Raw genomic sequence first — 21436 nt, 5'->3', positions numbered from 1 at the left:
CCTCAGGACATTTCTCACATCACCTGCCCCTCTGCCCAGCAGCCCAATGGGAGCACTTCCTCCCTCCCCTGTCTTGGGTAAGGTGTGAGGCTTATATGCAATCTGAGAGTTGTAGTTTGGGCACTCAGTCTCTAAAAAGTTCACCATGTACCAGTGTATAAGATACAGTTACTAAACTCATGATCAACTGGGATCTTTTAAAGGAGCAATTACAAAATTACAGCATCATAGGATTTGGAAAAAGAAGAGGATCTAGAGACCATCTAACCTAGCCCCATCATTTCACAATGAAACTCAGGCTCTGAAAGGGGAAATGCTTTGTTCAAGGTTTTGGCCCATGACCAAATCCTGATTTTATTGTTCTTTCCTGGGGATAGAATATTTTTAACCCAAAATGGAATTTAATGCTTGAAGAATCTTAGTGAAATAGAAAATAGGGACCAAAGATACATAAGACCAAATACCTGAAGTTGTAAAGGACCTCTAGAGCTAGTCTAATCCCTTCATTTTACTTTGGGGATATCTTGTATAAATGCTAGTTATTCTATAAAAATCTTAGTAAAGTTTTAAGCTATTAGTTATTCAACTATAAGATATTAAATCATAAACTATTTGCTTAAAACTTCATGAAGACTTTTGTATACTATATAACCTTCATTATAAAATAATAACTGGCATTTATACAAAGTGTCCCCAGTCAGTGAAATTTTAAGCTATGTTAAGCTATTCCTATTAAGCTACAAGCTATTAGCTTAAACCTTTACTAAGACTTTTATATAATTTAATTCCCATAATACTGTAATAATGACTAGCACTTATAACAAAGTATCTCTAAAGTCTTAATGAAATTTTAAGTTATTAGTTACTAAGCTATAAGCTATCAGCTTAAAATTTCACTAAACTTTTGGGATACGTTATAAGAATTCCAGTTATTATTTTATTATTATTATTATTTCCATCTCCATATCTTACTTATACTATTTCCTGTACCTGGAAAGCTTTATTTGACCCCCATCCCCATTTCCATTTTTCTCTTGTGACAGCTTACCATCCTTCAAGGTTCTGCTCAAATGCAACCTGCTCAATAATGTTCCTTTCCCTGATTTCTGTCCTACACCGCAATAGAAATAGATTTCTTTCTCATCTTTTCCATAGCACTCTGTGCACCTTTAAGCATTTAAATTCCAATCTGAATAACATTTATTTATGTATTTACATCATCTTTTCTCTTAAGCTTCATGTAGGCAGAGATTAAATTTTATTTCATCCTTGAGGCTTCCTCAGTATCTCACACAGCCTCAATAAATGTTTAATGAATGAAAAAGATGAACAGAAATTTGGGGGATAATTAATATGGTGTCTCCTAAATGCAGAGAGATATTAATTTCGTTAGTGTTGATCATGTGAAATGAAGAGTTAGGGATTAAATTAAGGCCATTAGATGCCAATATGACTGGTCATTTTGGTGAACCAGTTAAACCAATTATTTAGCATTATGTAATTTGCTCCACACCCACCTGTCCTTCCCCTCTCCCCAAAGCATATTTTTGACTTAAATGATCACATTTCAACAAATTATATTAGTGTTCTATACTGTGGGATGTCAGTAGGAAAAGAATCATTTGTTGGACCTAAAAGCATGTGACCTTGGCCAAATCACTTCCCCTCTCTTTGGGTCTTAATTTCCTCATCTGTGAAATGAGACAGAGTAAATAAGCTCTAAAATTCCTTCCAACTCCAAAATCCTGTGTAGCAAGAATATCTTCATAGACCAAGCCTTGCTTTTTACTTAAAAAGGACTGGTGAAATGGGGAGCCAGCTGGCTACAAGCACTCTCTAGTGGTCTTTTTAAGAAAAGAATAAAGCCAGTAGTGGACAGTGAAGCCTCTAAGCAACTCCAGAGCTAATTAGCATGTGTATGAATGTGTGTCCCAGGGAGAATGTCCATCTTATTTTCACCTAGTCTTTAGTATAGAAATGCAGTCTCATATGTTTAATAGAATGACCATTCCTTCCATTTAGGATCTGGTGATATAGTTCATGACAAACAAGAAAAAGACAATACTACTGACAGTGACCAAAAAGCAGAGATTGGTTCAGGAAGTGAAGAACTCTTTGAAATAAGCGGAGAAAAGGTGAGTAGTAAATTGTGTCAATTCAGTAGAGAGCACTTCATTTGCTGATTTCAACCTTAATAGTGAAAAACCCTTACCTTCTGCCTTAGAATCAATACTATGTATTAGTTCCAAGGCAGAAGAGTGGTAAGGGCTAGGCAATAGAGGTTAAATGACTTGCCCAGGGTCACACAGCTAGGAAGTATCTGAGCCCATATTTGAACCCAGGACCTCCCATCTCTAGACCTGGCTCTCAATCCACTGAGCAACCAGCTTCCCCTAATAATGACTTTTTATTAGGCATACCATCACCAAAAAAAAATTATTTCATGTCTTTGCAGAGGTCCCCTTATGGTCTATCATGATGCATCATGTTGTCATGCAAATGACTCAGTCTCAATTTCTTGATGGCTGTGCTAATGAGGCACAATCTCTGGAAGGTCCTACTACGATAGGAAAACTTTCAGTATGGGCCCAGTGATGGATCAGGTGCCAATTCTTTGAGGGTAAAACTGGCCTGGGGGCTGCTCATCCCAGAAGGTTGGCCAGCAGTGATGAAGTTGTGGGAGCCATGGCAATTCATGAAGGTAATGAATGGTAGGTATGAAGGTCAATGAAGGTAAATATAAAATATACCAAAACATGATCTATGATGTAGAGGAAGTGAGTATTCGTTCCCAGAAAATTGTAGATCTTTGGAAGTATCAAAGAATGGCCTTGATATTGAATGGATACTCCCTTACTCTCACTATGTGACTGGACTAGAGTGGCCCATCTTTTTTTTTTTTTTTAATTTTTGGTCAAACTGCTCTGATGACACACTTTCTGTCTCCCCTTCTGTTTAATTCTTTGTTTGTAACCCACAACTTGAATTCTTCACAGATTGTGATATTCCATGACTTGCATCCAAACGGCATGGCAACATGCTAAATACGATAAGTGATGGTAATTACTGCTTTTTTTCAGGATACAACAGATGAAGAAAATTTGACAGAAACACAAACACCTACCAGATATCCTGAAAAAGAAGATGAAAACAACCTTCCAACTTATGGTCCAAGCCAACCTGGGCCAACAGTACAACCTGGAAAAGGTGACATCTTGGTAAGGGACATCCAACACTTTCCTCTGTCTGAAATAATGAGCTTTTTAAAAACTTGTGTGTTTCTTTTCTGCCTGTCTGTCTGTGTCTGTATATATGTGAGGGTATATACATATATATGCATATATATAAAATATATTAAGACATATATGTGTGGATACATATATATTAAATATAAAGCCGTGTGTCTATATATGCATATATACATATACATATGTGTGTATATTGGGTGTTCTTCAATTGTTTCAGGTATGTCCCACTCCTCATGAACCCATTTGGGGATTTCTTGCAAAGGCACTGGAGTGGTTTGCCATTTCCTCCTCTAGCTCATTTTACAGATAAGGAAATTGAGACAGTGTTAAGTGTCTCGCTCAGGATCACACAGCTAGTTAAGTGTTTGAAGCCAGTCTCCCTGCCTCTGACTCCAATATATTATCCATTGTGCCACTTAGCTGATAAATAGACAGACAGACAGGCAGTTAGACAGAGATAGTAAAGAAAATGCAGTCGGGTATATTTTGAGATATAGAGCAATCAATCAATCAGTCAATCAATCAGTTGATCAATATTTTTAAAATGCCTACTATGTGCCAGGCACTGTGCTAAGTGCTGGGGATATAAAAATAGACAAAAATCAGTCCCTGTCCTCAAGGAGCTCACCATCTAAGAGAGAAGACAACAAACAGACAAGTATATACCAAAAAGCTATATCACAGGATAATTAGGAAATAATTAACAAAAAGGAAGCACCAGAATTAAGAGGAGTTGGGAATGACTTCCTATAGAAGAATGGATTTTTGTTGTGACTTAAATGAAGCCAGTAGGTAGAAATGAGAAGGGAGAGCATTCTAGGAATGGGGGAAAGGTAGAGATAATGTCTCAAGCAGAGAAATAGTGTGTCTCATTTGTGGAACAGCAACGAACAATGGTACTGGATCAGAGTACATGGTAAGGAGTAAGGTGTAAGACTGGAAAGGTAGGAGGGATTAGGTTATGAAGGGTTTTAAACTTCAAATGGAGGATTTTATGTTTGATCCTGAAGGCAAAAAGGAACCCCTGGAATTTACTGACTAGAGGCTTTCATGGTTCAATCTACACTTTAGGGAAATTACATTAATGGCTAAATAAAGGATAGATTGGAGTAGGAAGAGACTTGAGGCAGGAATACCCACCAGCAGACTATTGAAGTAGGCTAGGCTACAAGATCAAGAGAGCCTGTCCCAGAATGGTGGCATATCTAAATAAACATGAATGAATAGATTCAAGAATCTTAAGTCATGGATCATTTGTTCAAACACTTCAAGTATGAATTATGTCTATTTTGTGCTTAACATTAGTGGCTTTCATTATTTCTTTTAGAAGTAATAGTCAGGGGCATCTAGATGGCTCAGTGGAGAGAATACTTAGTATTGATTCTAAGAAAAAAGGAAAAAGGTTTGTTCTATCATGGACTAAAAGTAGTATGAAAGGTATAATGTGTGTGTTAGCTCTGTGTAATACATTAAACTTTTGTTTAAAAATAATTCCACTTCATTTATGCAAAAGTAGAAGAGAAAGCACATATGGCAATTTAATAATGCTTCTTGGTGATGAGGAAAATGGTGGATTACTATTAATATGAAAAATGATAAAGGCTGGTATAAATATATAAATTAGTATTTTAATTAAAGCCATGTTTATAGATAAAGTTATCAGATCACGCACTTGTAAGCATTCAAAACTGCCGCCTCCATTACTGTCTCCTGTCTGCTAGCCAAGACCCTACCGGCAAAAGAGAGACCACTCCCTCCTAACCCAGGAGATTTAAGCTCTTCCTGCGTCGACGTAGACCTCCCCATGCCCCAAAGATCCGGAAACGGAAACAGCTGGATCACGGGAAATGTAGTTTTGATACATTTCCCATGTCCATAGAAATATATACACTTCTAGATGGCTTTTCCCAATTTTCACTTTTACATTACCTTTATCAACTTGAGAACCACAGAGAATACATCTTTAAACAGGACAAGGGAGACAATGCTCTTATGGCCAATCATTACACAGAGCCAACACACACAACACACACAGTCACTCAGCTCTGAGACTGGGAGACTCCAAGACACCAAGAATGGGAATTTCCATTGAACTGTAGAACTCAAGGTTTCATATATACTTTAGTGAGTACATGAAAGGAAGGACAATTGATTGGCTTACAAAGGATATAGCCAGAGGATAGGATAAGTGGCATAGCTACAATAAGAAAAACCAAGACTACAAAAAGGTTACTTAATATTTAATTATATCTGCCAATCCTATCTAGGTGTGATCAATGAATAACTGAAGATTTATTGTTCAGTCTTTGGGCAAACCTACTAATTTTATCTAAGGTGTTCAAGAAGTACTTGCGGGTTTCATAAAACAAAATTGTCACCTTCCAGGCTTTAACACAAGTAAAGTTATATTTTTGCCAAGCACTTTGGTTGTGATATTAGGTTCTCAATTCTCTAGTGGGTCAAGTACCATAAAAAGATTTTACAGTAACTAAAAGCTAATACTATTAGTAGGCAAATTACCTCCAGCAGGAATAAAAAAATATTAATTTGCAAGGATATTTTTTCTGTCCTGTTGCTGGAGTATTGTGAATAGGCTTATAAGAAAACAGAATGATAGGTCACATTAAGGTCTAAGTGGTCATGAGAATGAATGCACTGAACAGTCCCCATCACTTAAGAGTGCATAGAAATTCAAGCATTGCTCTTTCTGCATCTCAATTTCTATTCAAAGCCTTTCTTAGCAAACGGATTCTTTCCCTTTGGTGTGTACAAAATGACTAAACACTGCTTCAAATATAGAGGATTTATATTTTGAATGCAAGATACAGAAACCTGTATAAAATAACAAGGGGGAGAAGAGGATAGAAATTCAGGCACATCAATATATTGATCTGGTTTACACAACTATACATCTTTGTTGCAAGTCAGGGTTGGGGTGGGGGATGTGAAATAGTAGGAAGGAGGGAATATTTGGGAAGTGAAAATGTCAGGTCCTGGAGGGTCTTACTTTGATTGATGTAAACTAAAAGCATTTTAATGGAAACAAAAGAAATTCAAGAACATGGCATCTTGAATTAGAAGCCTTGTGGACCTCTTAAATTCAGTATGGCTAAAAGGGAATTTGATTATCTTTCCCCGCAAACCCTCCCCTTTTCCTAACTTACCTATTACTGTCAAGGGTATCACCAGCTTCTCTGATACCAACACTCAAAACCTAGTTATTATCCTTGACTCCTCAGTATTTCTCACCTCCTAAACCCAATCTGTTGGTAAGGCCTATTGTTCATAATGTCTCTTGGGTGTACTCCCTTCCCTTCTCTTGTCACTGCTTGTTTTGATACAAAATCCTTATTAACTCATACCTGGAGTATTGCAATAACCTGCTGGTCTCTGCCACAAGTTTCTTTCTACTCCAGTCACTTCTCCATTCAACTACTGTGATCTCAAAGAGCAGGTCTGTCCACGTTTCCACCCCATGTACTTAATAAACTCCAGTGGCTCCCTATTACCTCTAAGATTAACTATAAAGTCCTTTGTTTGGCATTCCAAGCTTTAATAACACTTCACTCTCAACTCTTCTAGTCTTCTTACATTCTATTTCCCACCTCCACTCCCAATACTCTGCAATCTGGTCTTCCTTTGAACATTGTCTTCTTTTCTGTTCTTTGCACAAGACACTCCATCTGCCTCTGGCATTTTCACTGGTTGTCCTTCATGGCTGAAGTTCTCTTTCTGTATCTCTGCCTTCTACCTCCCTGGTTTCCTTCGAAACCCAGGAAAACTATCATCTTCTCTAAGAAAAATTTTCCCCCTATCTCCCTTAATTTCAGTGCCTTCCCTTTGTTGATTATCTCTAATTTATCCTGTATATATCTTAGTTATAAACAATTACTCTAATGTTGTATGTTCCATTACGTTGTGAGTCCCTTTAGATCAGGACTTATCTTTCACCTTTCTTTGCATCCCCAGTACTTGGCAGAGTGCCTGGCACATCATAGGTACTTAATAAATATTTCTTGGCTAAGTTGTGGGAAGCCAATAAGAGAATAGATAAAAATCTGAGACCCCTCTTTTGATACCTCTTATGATCCAAACCTTTTCTTATTGGAAAAACATAGACTTATTGAAAAGCTTTGCATCCTTAGCAGACCAACAACTACTGAGTTAAAAATTTCTCCCCTTGATAATTAAGAAGCCTGAACCCTAACAAACATTACTTAGATAAGACTGCATACTTGGATAAGACTGGAGTTAGTCTGGACTTTATTTGACCAGGTGCAAACCTATATTCCAGGAAGACAGGACTCAATTAGTGAACATCTCCATAAAATATGTCTGCTCTCAGAATTATCCCCTACTAATTGGTGGTTGGAATTTGGCCATTGTCCTTGTAGCTATACCTTTACTTTTTAGACTTTAATGGGTTGTGTATGATTTGTTACCCCTTCACAACTGTGACTCTTTCTTTGTGTTCTTTGTTTGAAATCAGTATATAATAAACTCCAAAGCCCACAGAATTCAGAGCAACATGGGCTAACCACTAGTCTGGTTGTTCTCATTTTCTTTTTCCTGTCTTAACAATCCGATGCCATGAAAGCCACTCAGAACCCTACCTACCATATAGAGGCTGGCTCTCTATAGCTAAGTGACTGATTAGAGATCAGCCTGGCTCCTGGGTCCAGATTTCATCATGAACAAGAGAATGGCATAAGGCACCTATGTCAAATGCCAGGCTGTTGAAGCTCATATGAGGAAACCATGCTTACAAAGAATGAATAATAATTAGTGCACTTTCCCCAACAGTGGGTTGGGAAGGAAAGCTCCAACTCAAAGACACTTTTTGTTGCTCTTTTTCAAAAGTAATAAATGCAATCTCTAAACATGGCAGAACAAGTAATTGCCTTCCATTGGTGACTGTGGACTGCTAACATCTATAAGTCTACTAACATATCTGAGTCTAGGTTTTGGCTTCTAAAATGAGCATTGCAATAATCACAGTACCTACTTCACTGGGTTGTAGCAAGAAGCACACAAACACCAATGAGATATGGAAAACACTAGGTGAAATCAGCTATCATTTTTATTATTAACAATCCCAGTAATGGAAGCACAAATCCAGTTTTTAGGACCAAATCCTTTAAATTACAAAAAAAGGTAACTGAGTGTTGATCCTCCAGAGTCATGTAATGTGGTAATAGCTTTCACCTCAACTGTCCAACAAAACTCACACACACACACACACACACACACACACACACACACACACACATATAGTTGTTAAAATGTTTAGATTCACCGAAACGTGAAATTTGAACAATTCAGAGGGCATAGTTATTTTGAGAGCAAAGAAGAGCGTCAGCCTATGATCAGGAGATGTGGTGTCTGTTCTCACCTTTGCCTCAGATCTACCTGTGTGACTTGGGGGAAATAAATTCATTTCAGTTTTTTTTCCTCTGTAAAAATCAAATGATTTCTAAGATCCAGACTCTACTATTCTATGAGTCTATGAGCTGAATAAATATTACTGCAAAGTAAGGACATAAAATACTGTTTTATTCTGCATTGTGTTTTGGTTTTATAGATGCACAAATTTTTATTAGATTCCTAGCAGGATAGGATTGTCTGAGGCTTTTTTAATGGCTGCTCCAAGATGAAGGATTTAGCTTAGTTAACAGGAGGCATCAAATAACTTAGACTATAGCTATAAAAATGGAATTGGGAGAAGTAAGAAACTGTGGGAGAAACTATTAAAGTTGGGCATTCGTTAATCAACCTCTTGCACCCTGCCAAATCAGGCCTATGGAATAAGATTTTAGCACAAGATAAACTCATATGAGTTTATCCTTCAAACTCAGGTTATAAATGTATATATTACTATCCCAGCAACTTGTTATCTTTAGCAGTTACAGTTACTGCCCCCGACACCAATGTGATTTGTACAACAGTGTAAATGTATTATCAACATATTGGCTATGTTTTCAGGCAATTAACACAAAGCCTGACATATAGTAGACAATTTAATAAATGCTGTTTGACTGAATGACTGACTGACAGACAGACTCTTTCCAGAGTCACAATAGTCTCCTAGAGAGTTTAAGAGGAAAAATATATAAATTGACCATTGAGGGATTTTTTGGTATGCTACAAAGAAGGTTTGGATTTGAAGGCAGAAAGAATAACAGTAAATAACTAACAATTCTTACAGCATCTTATATGATAGGAAATGGGGGTCAAGTGACCTGCCCAGGGTCACACAGCTAGGAAGTACCTGAGACTAGATTTGAACCTAGAATCTCCCCTCTCTAGACCTGTCTCTCAATCCACTGAGATACCCAGCCGTCCCCTGGAAAGTAACATTATTATAACCATTTACAAATGAGGACAATGAAGAAGAGCAAAATTAAGTGACTTCCCTGGTATTACATGGCTAGAAAGAATCTGAGGCAACAATTGAATTGGGGTTTTCCTATTTCAAGTCCAGAGCTCTAGCCACCTGAAATCCTAGGGGAGAAGCTTTAAAGCTAAAAGGGACCTCAAAAACCATCTAATCCAAGCCTTTCCTTTTACAGCTGAGGAAACCTGAAGCCCAGAGATATTATAAAATAAATTTCACATTGGTAGAAAGAGATTGAATCAGTATTTGCACTCAGGTCCTCTGCCTCCAAAGGCAGCTCTCACCATTAATATTGTGCCTATGAAGTTTGAGTTGCAATCCTTGCTTTCCGACTTACTATGACCGCAAGATAGTCTCTTCATCACCCTAAATGCCAATTTCCTCAGCCATAAATTGGGGGTAATAATTTTCACATGGTCTATTTCTCACCACTAGTGGTAGGGAAATTGTTTTGCAAATCATAGAGTAAGATATAACTTGGAGCTAGTGTTGTTATAATTCTTCCTTCTTGCCCTCCCTGAAACTTAACTGCTCTGATTCTCTTAAGGGTGACATTCTGGAGGAATGAGATACTGTTACCCCTTCTTCTACACAAAGACTAGACATGAAATTTTATCTTCCTTATCCTACTAATTAGGACTACAAAGATTAATGAACAATCAGTTGGGTTGAATTCAACATTTTAATCAAGCAATTTGATTTTAGGGTGAAAGAGGACTCCCAGGACCAAAAGGACAGGCTGGCCCTAAAGGGGAAAAGGTACGTGTAGAACTGATGATGAAAAATGAAGTTGCTTTGAGTTTATTGCCCTGAGCTTTTTTTTAATATCAATTTAATCAACTCCATCCAGTTTCATAATAGAAGCCCTAAGAGTAGTGATTTCAGGAGAGGGATTAAGAAGAACAAAGAAGAAATAGGATGACAACATCTCTATGCAACTAAATTAAAGCCACTCACTGAAACAATTATTATGAAGGCTTTCTGTTTGAGTTTTTGTAAAAGATATTTTAAGGAGGAGAACTTGATCAGTTTTACCTACCCATTTCAATTTCTATTTTTGGTGGCAAATCCTCTCCAAATGAGAAAAGAATTATGTTGTAACTTAGTATCTGCCCTGGAAAGGGGAACTAGAGCAAACTCACACAAGAAAAAAGGATATATTAGAGGGTATTCTTTGAAATTGGCAGAAGAGGGTAAGGTTATAGTGTTGAGGTCCTTCATAAATGAATTTAGATTGGGTGATAATTCAGCAGCATTCTCAAGACTTCTCAGTCTTCCTAGGTTAACTTCTTGTATAGGAAAAGTTGCAGTTGTGATGTGTTAGAGATACTTCCCTACTTTTCAGGGGTCGCAGACCCATTCTGGTTGAGGATGGTGAGTGGTGGGAATGGAGGTGTTATCTATTTCCTTTGCTTTTAGACCAACACTGAGGTCTTTGAGCACAGCAACTGGTTGAGTGAAATGAAAGTATGAGATTAGACTGTTTCCTCATTTCCTCAAGGTCAGATAACGAAGGGGATATGGAGGGTCTGATGTGCTATGAATGTTTGGGTACAGAGAGATCCATATTTATGAAGTTAAAATTGGAGAAATGGGACGACCTCAGCTGGTTTCTGGAGTGAAAACAGAAGAAAGCAAGAAGGAATTAAGATTCCAGGACAACCAATTAATATGTGCAGGAGTCTTCTCAGGCATACTGCTCTTAAGTTATTTGGTTAATGCCAGGAGATTGTTCTTGGGTTGTTCACTCAAATAGGAATCAAAAGAGAGTGAAATAAACTTCCCATACACAGAAATCCCAACAATGGAAGGGGAGTTTAGAGGAAGAGGTTTAATGATTAATATAGCAATATAGAAGTAAATGAGTTCTTGCATATAATTTCTCATAAGCAATATTATTTCATTTATATTCCCCAGTGAAGAAGGATGATACTTGCAGTTATAAAACTCCAAGAAACATATTCTTAAAAACACATAATTAGAAGAGTCATGAAAACCACAAACCAGACACTATGAAAAATGAATCTCAGCAATCATGGTTAAATGGGCCCTAAGTAGTCACTACCAGAATAAAATCAACTTTTTTTGGTGGAATTGAATAAGCAAAAATTTAGTCAAGTATTTAGGTTCAAATAATCAATTGTGCATTTACAGGATAGATTTTCTTTACAACCTGTAAGTCGGTGCCTTATAGAATTTCAGTGAGTCCCCAATATGTGAATGGTTTTTGTCCAGTTTATTTGTAAATATGAGCCTTATTTCTGTGGGGGGAAATATGTTCCAGATCCCAAGCTTAAAAGTGATGAATAGATTACCCATTTAACCAAGAAGACCCACTTAACCCATAATGTAGCTGAGTATATTTAACTTTAACTTTTAGCCTGACTGCTGCTTTCTGGTTTCAGAGAGGAAGGAAGAGAAAGAATGATTCTAATATTGTTAGATTTTTATAGCCTTTGGCAAGGTTTCATTCTAAAAGAGAAAGGGAAAGAGCAGAATTTTCTTTTCCTTCTCTGGTAAAAAGCTGGCTTTGACCAAAATTTTTAAATGGATGAAGTTGGTCATTGTTACCTTTTTACCCTCTCTATCTGTTCTTGCTTATTAACACAAATGAATCTCTAACTGGTAGAAATTCAGGCAGTGTAACAAAGCAATGTTTGTGGGGAGCAGTTGGGGAAAAGTAAAGTTATATGGTGTAAGAGTTGGGAAGTCAAGGGAGCACCATGAAAGCAGCTCTCAATCCATATTATCTCCTATGAATAGCTCTAAAGCATTCTAGGAAAATCCATTTTCTTCTCTCTATTCTTTTCAAATAAGTATTTGAAAGAGTTAGTGATGATAAAGGTCAGTGCCAGGTCTGAGAAAAGACAGTCACGTAGAAATGATAAAACTTGGGAGAGACTCTTGCATAAGGCTCCATAATATAACAAAACAACTAGTCACTTTTTGAAGATGGATGAAGTATGTAACTGAAAGGACAAGGAAAGTGGAAGAAGTCTAAATTCTGTTGATTTTTCTGCCCTTTAGGGTGATCCTGGTGAAGGGCAGCCAGGTCTTCCTGGGTTTCCAGGTTCCCCTGGACCATCTGGGCCTCCTGGAACATTGGTGAGGTTCTTTTCTGTGTTGTATTCTTCAGTAATCATTGTGAAACTAAAAGATAGGAAGAGTACAGAGTTTCTTTATCAACTCTATGTATCTGTTTTTAAGACAAATTATAGCTCCTTGAGTACAAATAAGAGAGAGGAAGAAAGCACAATGGATCTAATATATGTTCTCCTAGATCTTTGAAATCTGTTTAATTTTCCTAAAGAAATATTTTGAGAATGAAAAATACTTTTATATCTGTGGATGTATACATATACACACATGAATATATATATATATATGTTTGCATATGTATTTATGATATCTTGGGAACTGTAAAATGTCTCATTTCTTGAAATCGTGTTCATGGAATTTATAATGAAGGGTCAAATCACTGAACATGTTAGCAGGAAAATCTAATGAGGAAAGGACATTAGGTTTATCAGAGGGAAAAATTACTAAAGTCTTTGAGGGAATAAATAGACATGGTAGATAGATAAACAGAGCATTTATTAAATGTTTACACAAGGACAAGAAGGAAGCATGCTTGTAATATATTAAGATTTCTAGATGGTCTTCGATTAACAGGGTTCCCCATTAAAGGATACTAGATAAATCAAGTAGAAATAGGAGCAAGAGAACAGAGGTAACTATAGGTAGGACTTCTGTGTAAAGTGAAGTATAGCCAATGAGATTCCCAGGTATCTTAGTGAACTAGTCAATCAAGTTCAAATGCTTTCTCTTCCGTGAAATGTTCCTCAATATTCTTTGTCAATTAGAAATCTCCTTCTGGCATCATACATCATTTTGTCTTGTGTCACTGAAGGGAAAGCACTTTCAGATTTAACTTCTTGAGGGAGGTATGGGTAAGAACCATGTCTTATAATTTAGTATATCCCCATGGTACTCCATAAGCACTTGTTCATAGTTGGTTTTTAATAGTTACTGAACAATATGAATAAGACTTGCATTCCTTTTGGTACTTCAAAATGATACTTTTATTGTTACTAAGTAAAATATCATTAACTTATTAAATTTGGGGTTTCTTCTTTAGCTTTCTAAGTATTAAAAATGTTCAAAATTTTTTTCAGAAACATAATCCATCTTACAAAGTGCTGAATTAAGCCAAATTTTGAGAATGATTTCTCTTGGTCATAGGGTATAATGGAGATCGATGGCTCTGGCTTTGGCTCTGGCTCTGGCTCTGGCTCTGGTTCTGGTTCTGGTTCTGATTCTGATTCCAGCTCTGTTAACATTGAAGGTAGTGGAGAACTTCTGAGAGTAAGTATTAATCCATATTGGAGACAGAGATTGAATAAGCCATGCCTTTATTCAGAATTAGTGTATGAAAGCTTAACTGATACAATTATGGGATGAATTATTGTCAGCATTTTTCTGTTTCTCACCTCTCACAAACTTCTCTAATTAAGCAGGTTAATTTTTCATGATCTACTCTCTCCTGCTCTCTTACTCTCTAGCTTTTGTATCCTCCACCAATAGACATCTCCAGATCATGACAGTTTTCCTTGGATCATTTGACAATGCCTACCCTGTCTCCTTATTGAAACTTTATTGGATCTATCACATGTGAAGTAGAAAGAACTTTAGCTTTGTCCTCAGAGGACCTGAGTTCTATCTAACCCCTACTCTGACATTTATTATCTGTCAGCAAATCATTTATTCTCTGAATGTGACATCTTCCTAATTTTGCAAATGAGGACTCAGTAACTTCAAAGGTTTTTTCCAGCTCTAAATCTATGTTCTGGTGAATCTTCTCTTTCCTTTTATCTACTTTTTTTCAAGACAACTAGGTTGCACAGTAGATAGGTTACTGATATCAGGAAGACATGAATTCAAATTTAGTCTCAGACTAACTGTATGACCTTGGTTGGGCAAGTTACTTTAATTACTTACCTGCCTCAGTTTCTTCATCTGTAAAAATGAAGCTGTTTTTATTATTATTATTAGTTTTTTTTTACTTTTTATCTCTTCTTTCTCCTGCCTTCTAAATGTGAGTTTTCATCAGTTTAGGCTTTTGCTTCCCCCTTCCACCTCTCTCTCTTTATAAACTATCTCATTAATTCTTAGAATTTAAGTTATCACCTCAATTCAGACAATTCTCAAATCTCTCTACAATTTTAACCTTCCTCCAGTCCCAGCTTTTAACTGGAGTTTCTTGACATCCCAGAATTATCCGCCCCCACTCCCTGCTCAGTTGATGGCTGGAGCTTTTAATATAAAGTTATCCTCTCTCAGGTACAAGGCTATCCTCTAGATTTTTTGCCTTGTCTACTCCATCTATTTCTTTACTTTCTGACTATCCCTATAGTTCCATAAGATAATGGACCTTCATAACTAAATATAATCATGACCTTCAAACAATTATTTCATTCTCAAATATCCAAGATCATTGCCTACAATGTATGAATCACCTTCACCAGGATCTATAAAAGTACTTCCCTCTTCCCTATGGCAACCAATCTTAGAATCACAGAATTTGAATTAGGAAGAACCTTTATGGCAGTGTTTCCCAAACTTTTTTGGCCTACCACCCCCTTTCCAGAAAAAAATATTACTTAGCCCCCTGGAAATTAATTTAAAAAAATTTTAATAGCAATTAATAGGAAAAATAAATGTACCTGTGGCTTTCACTGCCTCCCTAGATCCCTGCAGCACCCACCAGGGGGTGGTAGCGGCCACTTTGGGAATCACTACTCTATGGTCATGTCATAAGTAAAAAACCTTTCTCTCAGCTCATAGTCACAACACACGGTCAGGACATCATCACCTATTACAAATAGCCTCTTATGTCATCTCCCCACCTCCAGGGTCTCCCCACTCCAACCCTTCCATGAAATTAGCAAAGCAATTTTCTTAAAGCATAGGTCATACCATGTTATTTATTCCCTTCCTCAGTAAACCGCAGTAGCTCCCTATTACCTCAAAAATCAAATAAACTCCTTTGACATTTAAAATCCTTTATAAATTAGCCCCCACATACCTTCCTAGCCTTTTTTGGGGGGATTTTATTTAATTGATTAATTTAGAATATTTTTCCATGGTTATAAGATTCATGTTCTTTCCCTCCTTTTCCCCCAACCCCATCCCATAGCCGATGCTCAATTCCACTGGGTTTTACATGTGTCATTGATCAAGACCTATTTCTATATTATTGATATTTGCACTGGGGTGATCATTTAAAACAGTGATGGGCAAACTATGGCCTTGGGCCAGATGCAGCCCCCTGAAATACTCTATCCGGCCGCAACATTATTCCTAATCTGACAAATACAATGAGTAGGATACAATACAATGAAACTTCGAAAGAGTTGCCTTAGAAACAGACTGACAGATGAGCATTGCTTTTCCTTTGGCCCCCTCTTTAAAAAGTTTGCCCATCACTGGTTTAGAGTCAATATACCCAATCATATCCCCATGAACCCATGCCACCAAGCAGTTGTTTTTCTTCTGTGTTTCTGTTCCCACAGTTCTTTCTCTGGATATGGATAGTGTTCTTTCTCCTAAGTCCCTCAGAATTGTCCTGGATCCTTGCATTGCTACTGGTAGAGAAGTCCATTACATTTGATTTTACCACAGTGTATCCATCTCTGTGTATCATGTTCTTCTGGCTCTGCTCCTTTCACTCTGCATCAATTCCTGGAGGTCTCTCCAGTTCACATGGAATTCCTCCAGATCATTATTCCTTTTAGCACAGTAGTATTCCATCACCAGCATATTCCACATTTTATTCAGCCATTCCCCAATTGAAGGGCATCCCCTTATTTTCCAATTTTTTGCCACCACAAAAAGCACAGCATAAATTTTTTTCCTTATTATCTCTTTGGGGTATAAACCCAGCAGTGGTATGGCCAGGTCAAAGGGAAGACAGTCTTTTAACGTCCTTTGGGCATAGTTCCTAACTGCCTTCCAGAATGGTTTCCAGCTTTTTTTGCATCTTACATTTTCTCTTTTTTGCATCTTACTACCCTCTATGGACTCTGGAATCTAGTTATGAGGTACTTTTTTCTGTTCCTCCTACATGATACTCTATGTTCTCTCTCCTTGTGTTTGCCCTGGCTATCTCCCATACCAGAACAAATACAAGATATTTATTCCCCCGTCACCTCTAAACCTTGGAATCTCTGGCTCTATGTAAGAAGAAAGTTTTTGTGCTGTTCAAGTGCATGGAGGGCAGTTTCAAGTTGAGTTCAAGTTCAAATGCTCATATTCTACCTACAAACACACACACACACACACACACACACACACACACACACACACATGACTTTTCCTAGTCCCCCTCAGCTGCCAGTGACTTCCCCAAGGGTTGCATTGTTACCTGCTGTATGTGTGTGTGTAAATATACACTCACCTACATATATACATATAGTTACATATACATATGAGTACATGTATACATTCAGAGTTACACATATAAAACATGTAACTATATATGATACATAATTATATAACTAGATGTAACTATAATATCATATGTCATATGTAACTCTATATTGTATATGCAACTATATAGCTGGATGTTTTCTCCCCATTAGAATGTGTGGTCCTTGAGAGTAGGAGTTGTTTTTCTTCTTTGTACTCCAAGCATCTGGCACAGCTTCTGGCACTAAATAAATACTTTTAGATTGATTGATATCTCCTATATCAGCTTTGCTTCATCCAGGGTTGTCTTTCTCTCTTTTAGCTTCCATCTCTCCCTTTCTGCTCATTACTTCTCATCTGCTTACAAACATACTTTAAGTTCCTCCTATCCTAAAAAGGGGGTTGGGGGGAAGTGCTATCCCTTCGATCTTGCTATACCCCTGAGCTATTGTTCTATCAGCCTTCTCTCCTCTCCTTGTCCTCTGCTAGAAAGAACAGCCTAAAAATAGCTCCCATCTAGATAGAACTGGAAGATTTTGAAAAGTTTTTATTTTTATTTGAGCTTCCCATCAACCCTATGAGGTGGTATTATTAGTATCCCCATTGGGGTGGAGTAAAAGCTTGTAGAGACTAGATCATTGATTTTCTAACAACTACCTTTTATTTGTTTATTGGCAATTGCTTTGCAACTAGTCTTAGAAATTTGCCAATTGGTTACTAAAAAGTCAAGTGACTGGTCCAGGATCACATAGTTTTCATGTGTCAGAGGCGAGATCTAACGCTTTTGAGACAGCTAAGTAGCAGGATGGATAGAGAGCCAGACCTAGAGCCAGGAGAATCTGTGTTCAAATCTAACCCCAGATACTTCCTAAATCTAACCTTCAGCAATTCAGTCAAACCAAATTGCTTAACCCTTGCTGCTCTTCTGTCTTAGAATTGATACTAAGAAAATAAGGGTTTAAAAAAAAAAAGACCAGGGTGCTCCAATCTTCTCCAACCAAATCTATACTCATGCATACTGATATTCATAAAGATGACCTCTATGCATTAGAAACCCTTAAACAACCAATAAAAGCATATTTCTGTATTCCTTCAATATTCTCTAAGGCATATACTTCCTAAGTCAAGAAAGTCAACTACTACATTTTAGAAAGATTTTCATAAACAATGGCTGGAAAAAAATGCTGACTTCATGAAAATAAAAATGTAATTAACCTGAGCATCCCATTTCCTGACCATTTTGGTTGATGTTTTATTGTTCAATGTTCTCTAATATAATTTCTTCTTGTGTTTTTTTCAGGGTACTCCTGGACCCCCAGGGCCACCAGGAGAACCTGGTCTCCCAGGAGAGCCAGGATCTGAATTATATATAGGACCCCCTGGTTCACCTGGAGAAGATGGGCCATCTGGTGAACCAGGTCCTCCAGTGAGTATAAGACATTATACATTCGTACTTTGAGTTAATGCAGAGCTTTAAGCCACTTCTAGATTACTTGACCTGGTAAAAATAAGGGTTACAGGGCAATGAGGTAGCATAGTGAGATAGAGCACTGGGAATCATTAAGGATTTATCTTCCTTTACCTCTTTTCTACCTTGGAACCAATACTTAGTATTGATTTTAAGACAGAGAGTAAGAATTTTTAATTGTTCATTATTTATTTTTTTAAATTCATTTTAAATTGAGTTCCAAATTCCCTAATTTTATCCTTTCTTCCCCTTTGAAAAAAACAAGCAATGTGATACATGTTAATGCATGTAAAATATACTTTCATATTAGCCATGTTATCAAAAAATAAGAAAAGAAAAATTATACTTCAATTTGCACTCAGAATTCATCAATTCTCAACATCTTTCATCATGAGTCCTTTAGAATTGTCTTACGTTTGGGGCAGCTGGGTAGCTCAGTGGATTGAGAGCCAGGCCTAGAGACAGGAGGTCCTAGGTTCAAATCTGGCCTCAGACACTTCCCAGCTGTGTGACCCTGGGCAAGTCACTTGACCCCCATTGCCTACCCTTGCCAATCTTCCACCTATAAGTCAATACACAGAAGTTGAGGGTTTAAAATTAAAAAAAGAAAAAAAAAGAATTGTCTTACGTCATTGTCTTGACCAGAGTAAGTAAGTCTTTCACAGTTGATCATTATTACAGTATTACTGTGTACAATATTCTCCTGGTTCTGCTCACTTCATTTTGCATCAGCTCATCTAAGTCTTCTCAGGTTTTTCTGAAACCATTCTGCTTATCATTTTCTATAGCACAATAGTATTAAATCACAATCATATACAACAACTTTAAATTCTAGTTTCAATATTTATTTGTCTTTCTATGTATTTCTTTGGACTACTATGGTTTTGGTGTTACCAATCCCAGCTATTCTGAATTTTTCAAGAAGCTAATCCTAGAGAAAGCCATCATGTTACTATTACCTTCCTATTTACATGGCAAAACATTATCTCAGCAATATCCCTAAAGTTTACCCATACTTATCCTCTAGTTAGAGCAATCAACTTCTGTCTAGCTCTCATCTCTTTCTAATCTTGCAAAACAATCTCCTCCTCTTTGACCCTTTTTCAACAGAACTTATGATATACTTTTTATAACAACAACATATAATGGTACTGTCTCTTCTTGAGTTGACTTTAATTAATCAACTCTAAGTCAACTAAAGTAATATGACTCAGTGTTTTAAAGAATACCAGCATCTGAAGCCATATAACCCAGTATTTTACAACTGGATTTTTTTTAATGAAGCAAAGCTATTTTGCTATGCAACCAAAAAAAAGCAGAAATGAGCTGAAAGGCAGTAAGAAATTATTCTATTTACAAATAAGATGAGAGCTGACTTTGTTTATGACAAATATTCAAAATATTTTGAAAGGGAGAAAAATGGGGGCAGCCCGTGATTATTTTTTTGGTGTTATTGATAACATTCCCAAGATTTGTTTTAATTGTTTTTAAAATAAAAGCCAAAGATCAAGTTGCCTTAGAACAACTAAACTCTCTTGACTATATTTGTCCATCTCAAAGGGTCCTCTGAGTCTCAGTCATAATTGGAACTGAAAGAAATGGTCCCAGAAAGACAACTATTTTTATAGGAAATTAATGATTTTCTTCAAAAACAACATTCTGCTCAGTACATAGAGAGACCTGTTGAATCAATTGTATTCTGTACAGAGAAGTGTTCATCTCATAAACTGGACTCTGGCCTCCAAAACCTTTTTTCTGCTGTTTTATAGTCACCAAAAAACAATCTTTTTTTCATGAAAACCTTTCAGCCAGTGGCTCCACCTGCTGTAGATGTGTCCTAGGTTATTGTAGAAATAAAAATTGAGTAGAAAAAAGCAATGCAGTATAGTGGAAAGAGAAAAAAGATTTGTAGTTGAAAGTCCTGGGTTTGAACCTCAGCTCAGCTGCTTCTTAACTAAAAGAACTTGAGTGAGTTTCTTCACCTCTCTAAGTCTCTGTTTTTTCATGTTAGACTATACCATACTAAGATCTAGTATTTCAAAGATTTCAGTGATCTAGGTTTAAGTCTCCTGTGGTAAAATATAAAAATACAGCATTGAAAACAACTTTGCCAGGCCAACTAATCTTAGAGTCTTGTCATAATGATTCACTTAATTTCCTAGGAATGGTTTGATCTCATAAGTTGTTTTGATTCAACAGGGTCCTGATGGTCATCCAGGGCTTAATGGCGCTGCTGGTCTTCCAGGAATGAAAGGAGAAAAGGTAAGATCAGGGTCAAAGGGTGGATACAAATAAAAAAGAAAGCAAAAGCAGCTTCCAAATTGTGGGAATTTGGCAATAGTCTTGCCTGGAGTTTTGCTCTATGTAATAACAAATACAGTAAGTCATATTTCTACAGGATTTAAAGTTTACAAAATACCTAACTTTTAATATCTGTTAGAGGTGTAGGCAAATATAACCCAAAAGATAAGATCAGAGGAGATGGAGATCACTGAGAATTTGGAAGGATCAGCTACTCTCAACTCTATTCATGCTTCCTGTATATGGAAGCTCTGAAGTTTTTTACCAGTTAAATCAACTCTATTTTTATGAAAATCAAAGTTTATAGAAGAAAATATTTGATTTTGTAAAACTGACTTCATAGTTACCTTATTTTTTCTTTTAAAAGAAATATTGCATATATACACTTAATAATATTTTTTCACCTCTCAAATGCAAGTATCATTCTCTCTCTCCTCTTTCCTTTCTCCACTTCTCTCCCCAACTCTCTCTCTCTCTCTCTCTCTCTCCCTCTCTTCCTCTCTCTCTCTTTCTCTCTCTCTCTGTCCTTCTCTTCCTCTCTCTCTCTCTCTTTCTCTC

General features: G+C 36.9%; 1 protein-coding gene across 1 annotated transcript in view; it reads left to right on the top strand.

Moving 5' to 3' along the window:
* Window positions 1-21436, top strand: part of COL15A1 (collagen type XV alpha 1 chain) — a 218515-nt gene that overhangs the window by 93888 nt on the left and 103191 nt on the right. Inside the window, exons 7-13 of the mRNA XM_044658323.1 lie at window positions 2023-2135; window positions 3081-3218; window positions 10348-10401; window positions 12670-12747; window positions 13885-14007; window positions 18410-18535; window positions 20777-20839. Of these exons, the coding sequence (XP_044514258.1) occupies window positions 2023-2135; window positions 3081-3218; window positions 10348-10401; window positions 12670-12747; window positions 13885-14007; window positions 18410-18535; window positions 20777-20839 (695 nt within the window). The remainder of the gene's footprint in view (window positions 1-2022; window positions 2136-3080; window positions 3219-10347; window positions 10402-12669; window positions 12748-13884; window positions 14008-18409; window positions 18536-20776; window positions 20840-21436) is intronic.

The sequence above is a fragment of the Gracilinanus agilis genome, chromosome 1, assembly GCF_016433145.1.
Source record: "Gracilinanus agilis isolate LMUSP501 chromosome 1, AgileGrace, whole genome shotgun sequence".
Taxonomy (NCBI): Eukaryota; Metazoa; Chordata; class Mammalia; order Didelphimorphia; family Didelphidae; genus Gracilinanus; species Gracilinanus agilis.
This window is presented reverse-complemented; position numbering and strand designations above follow the sequence as displayed.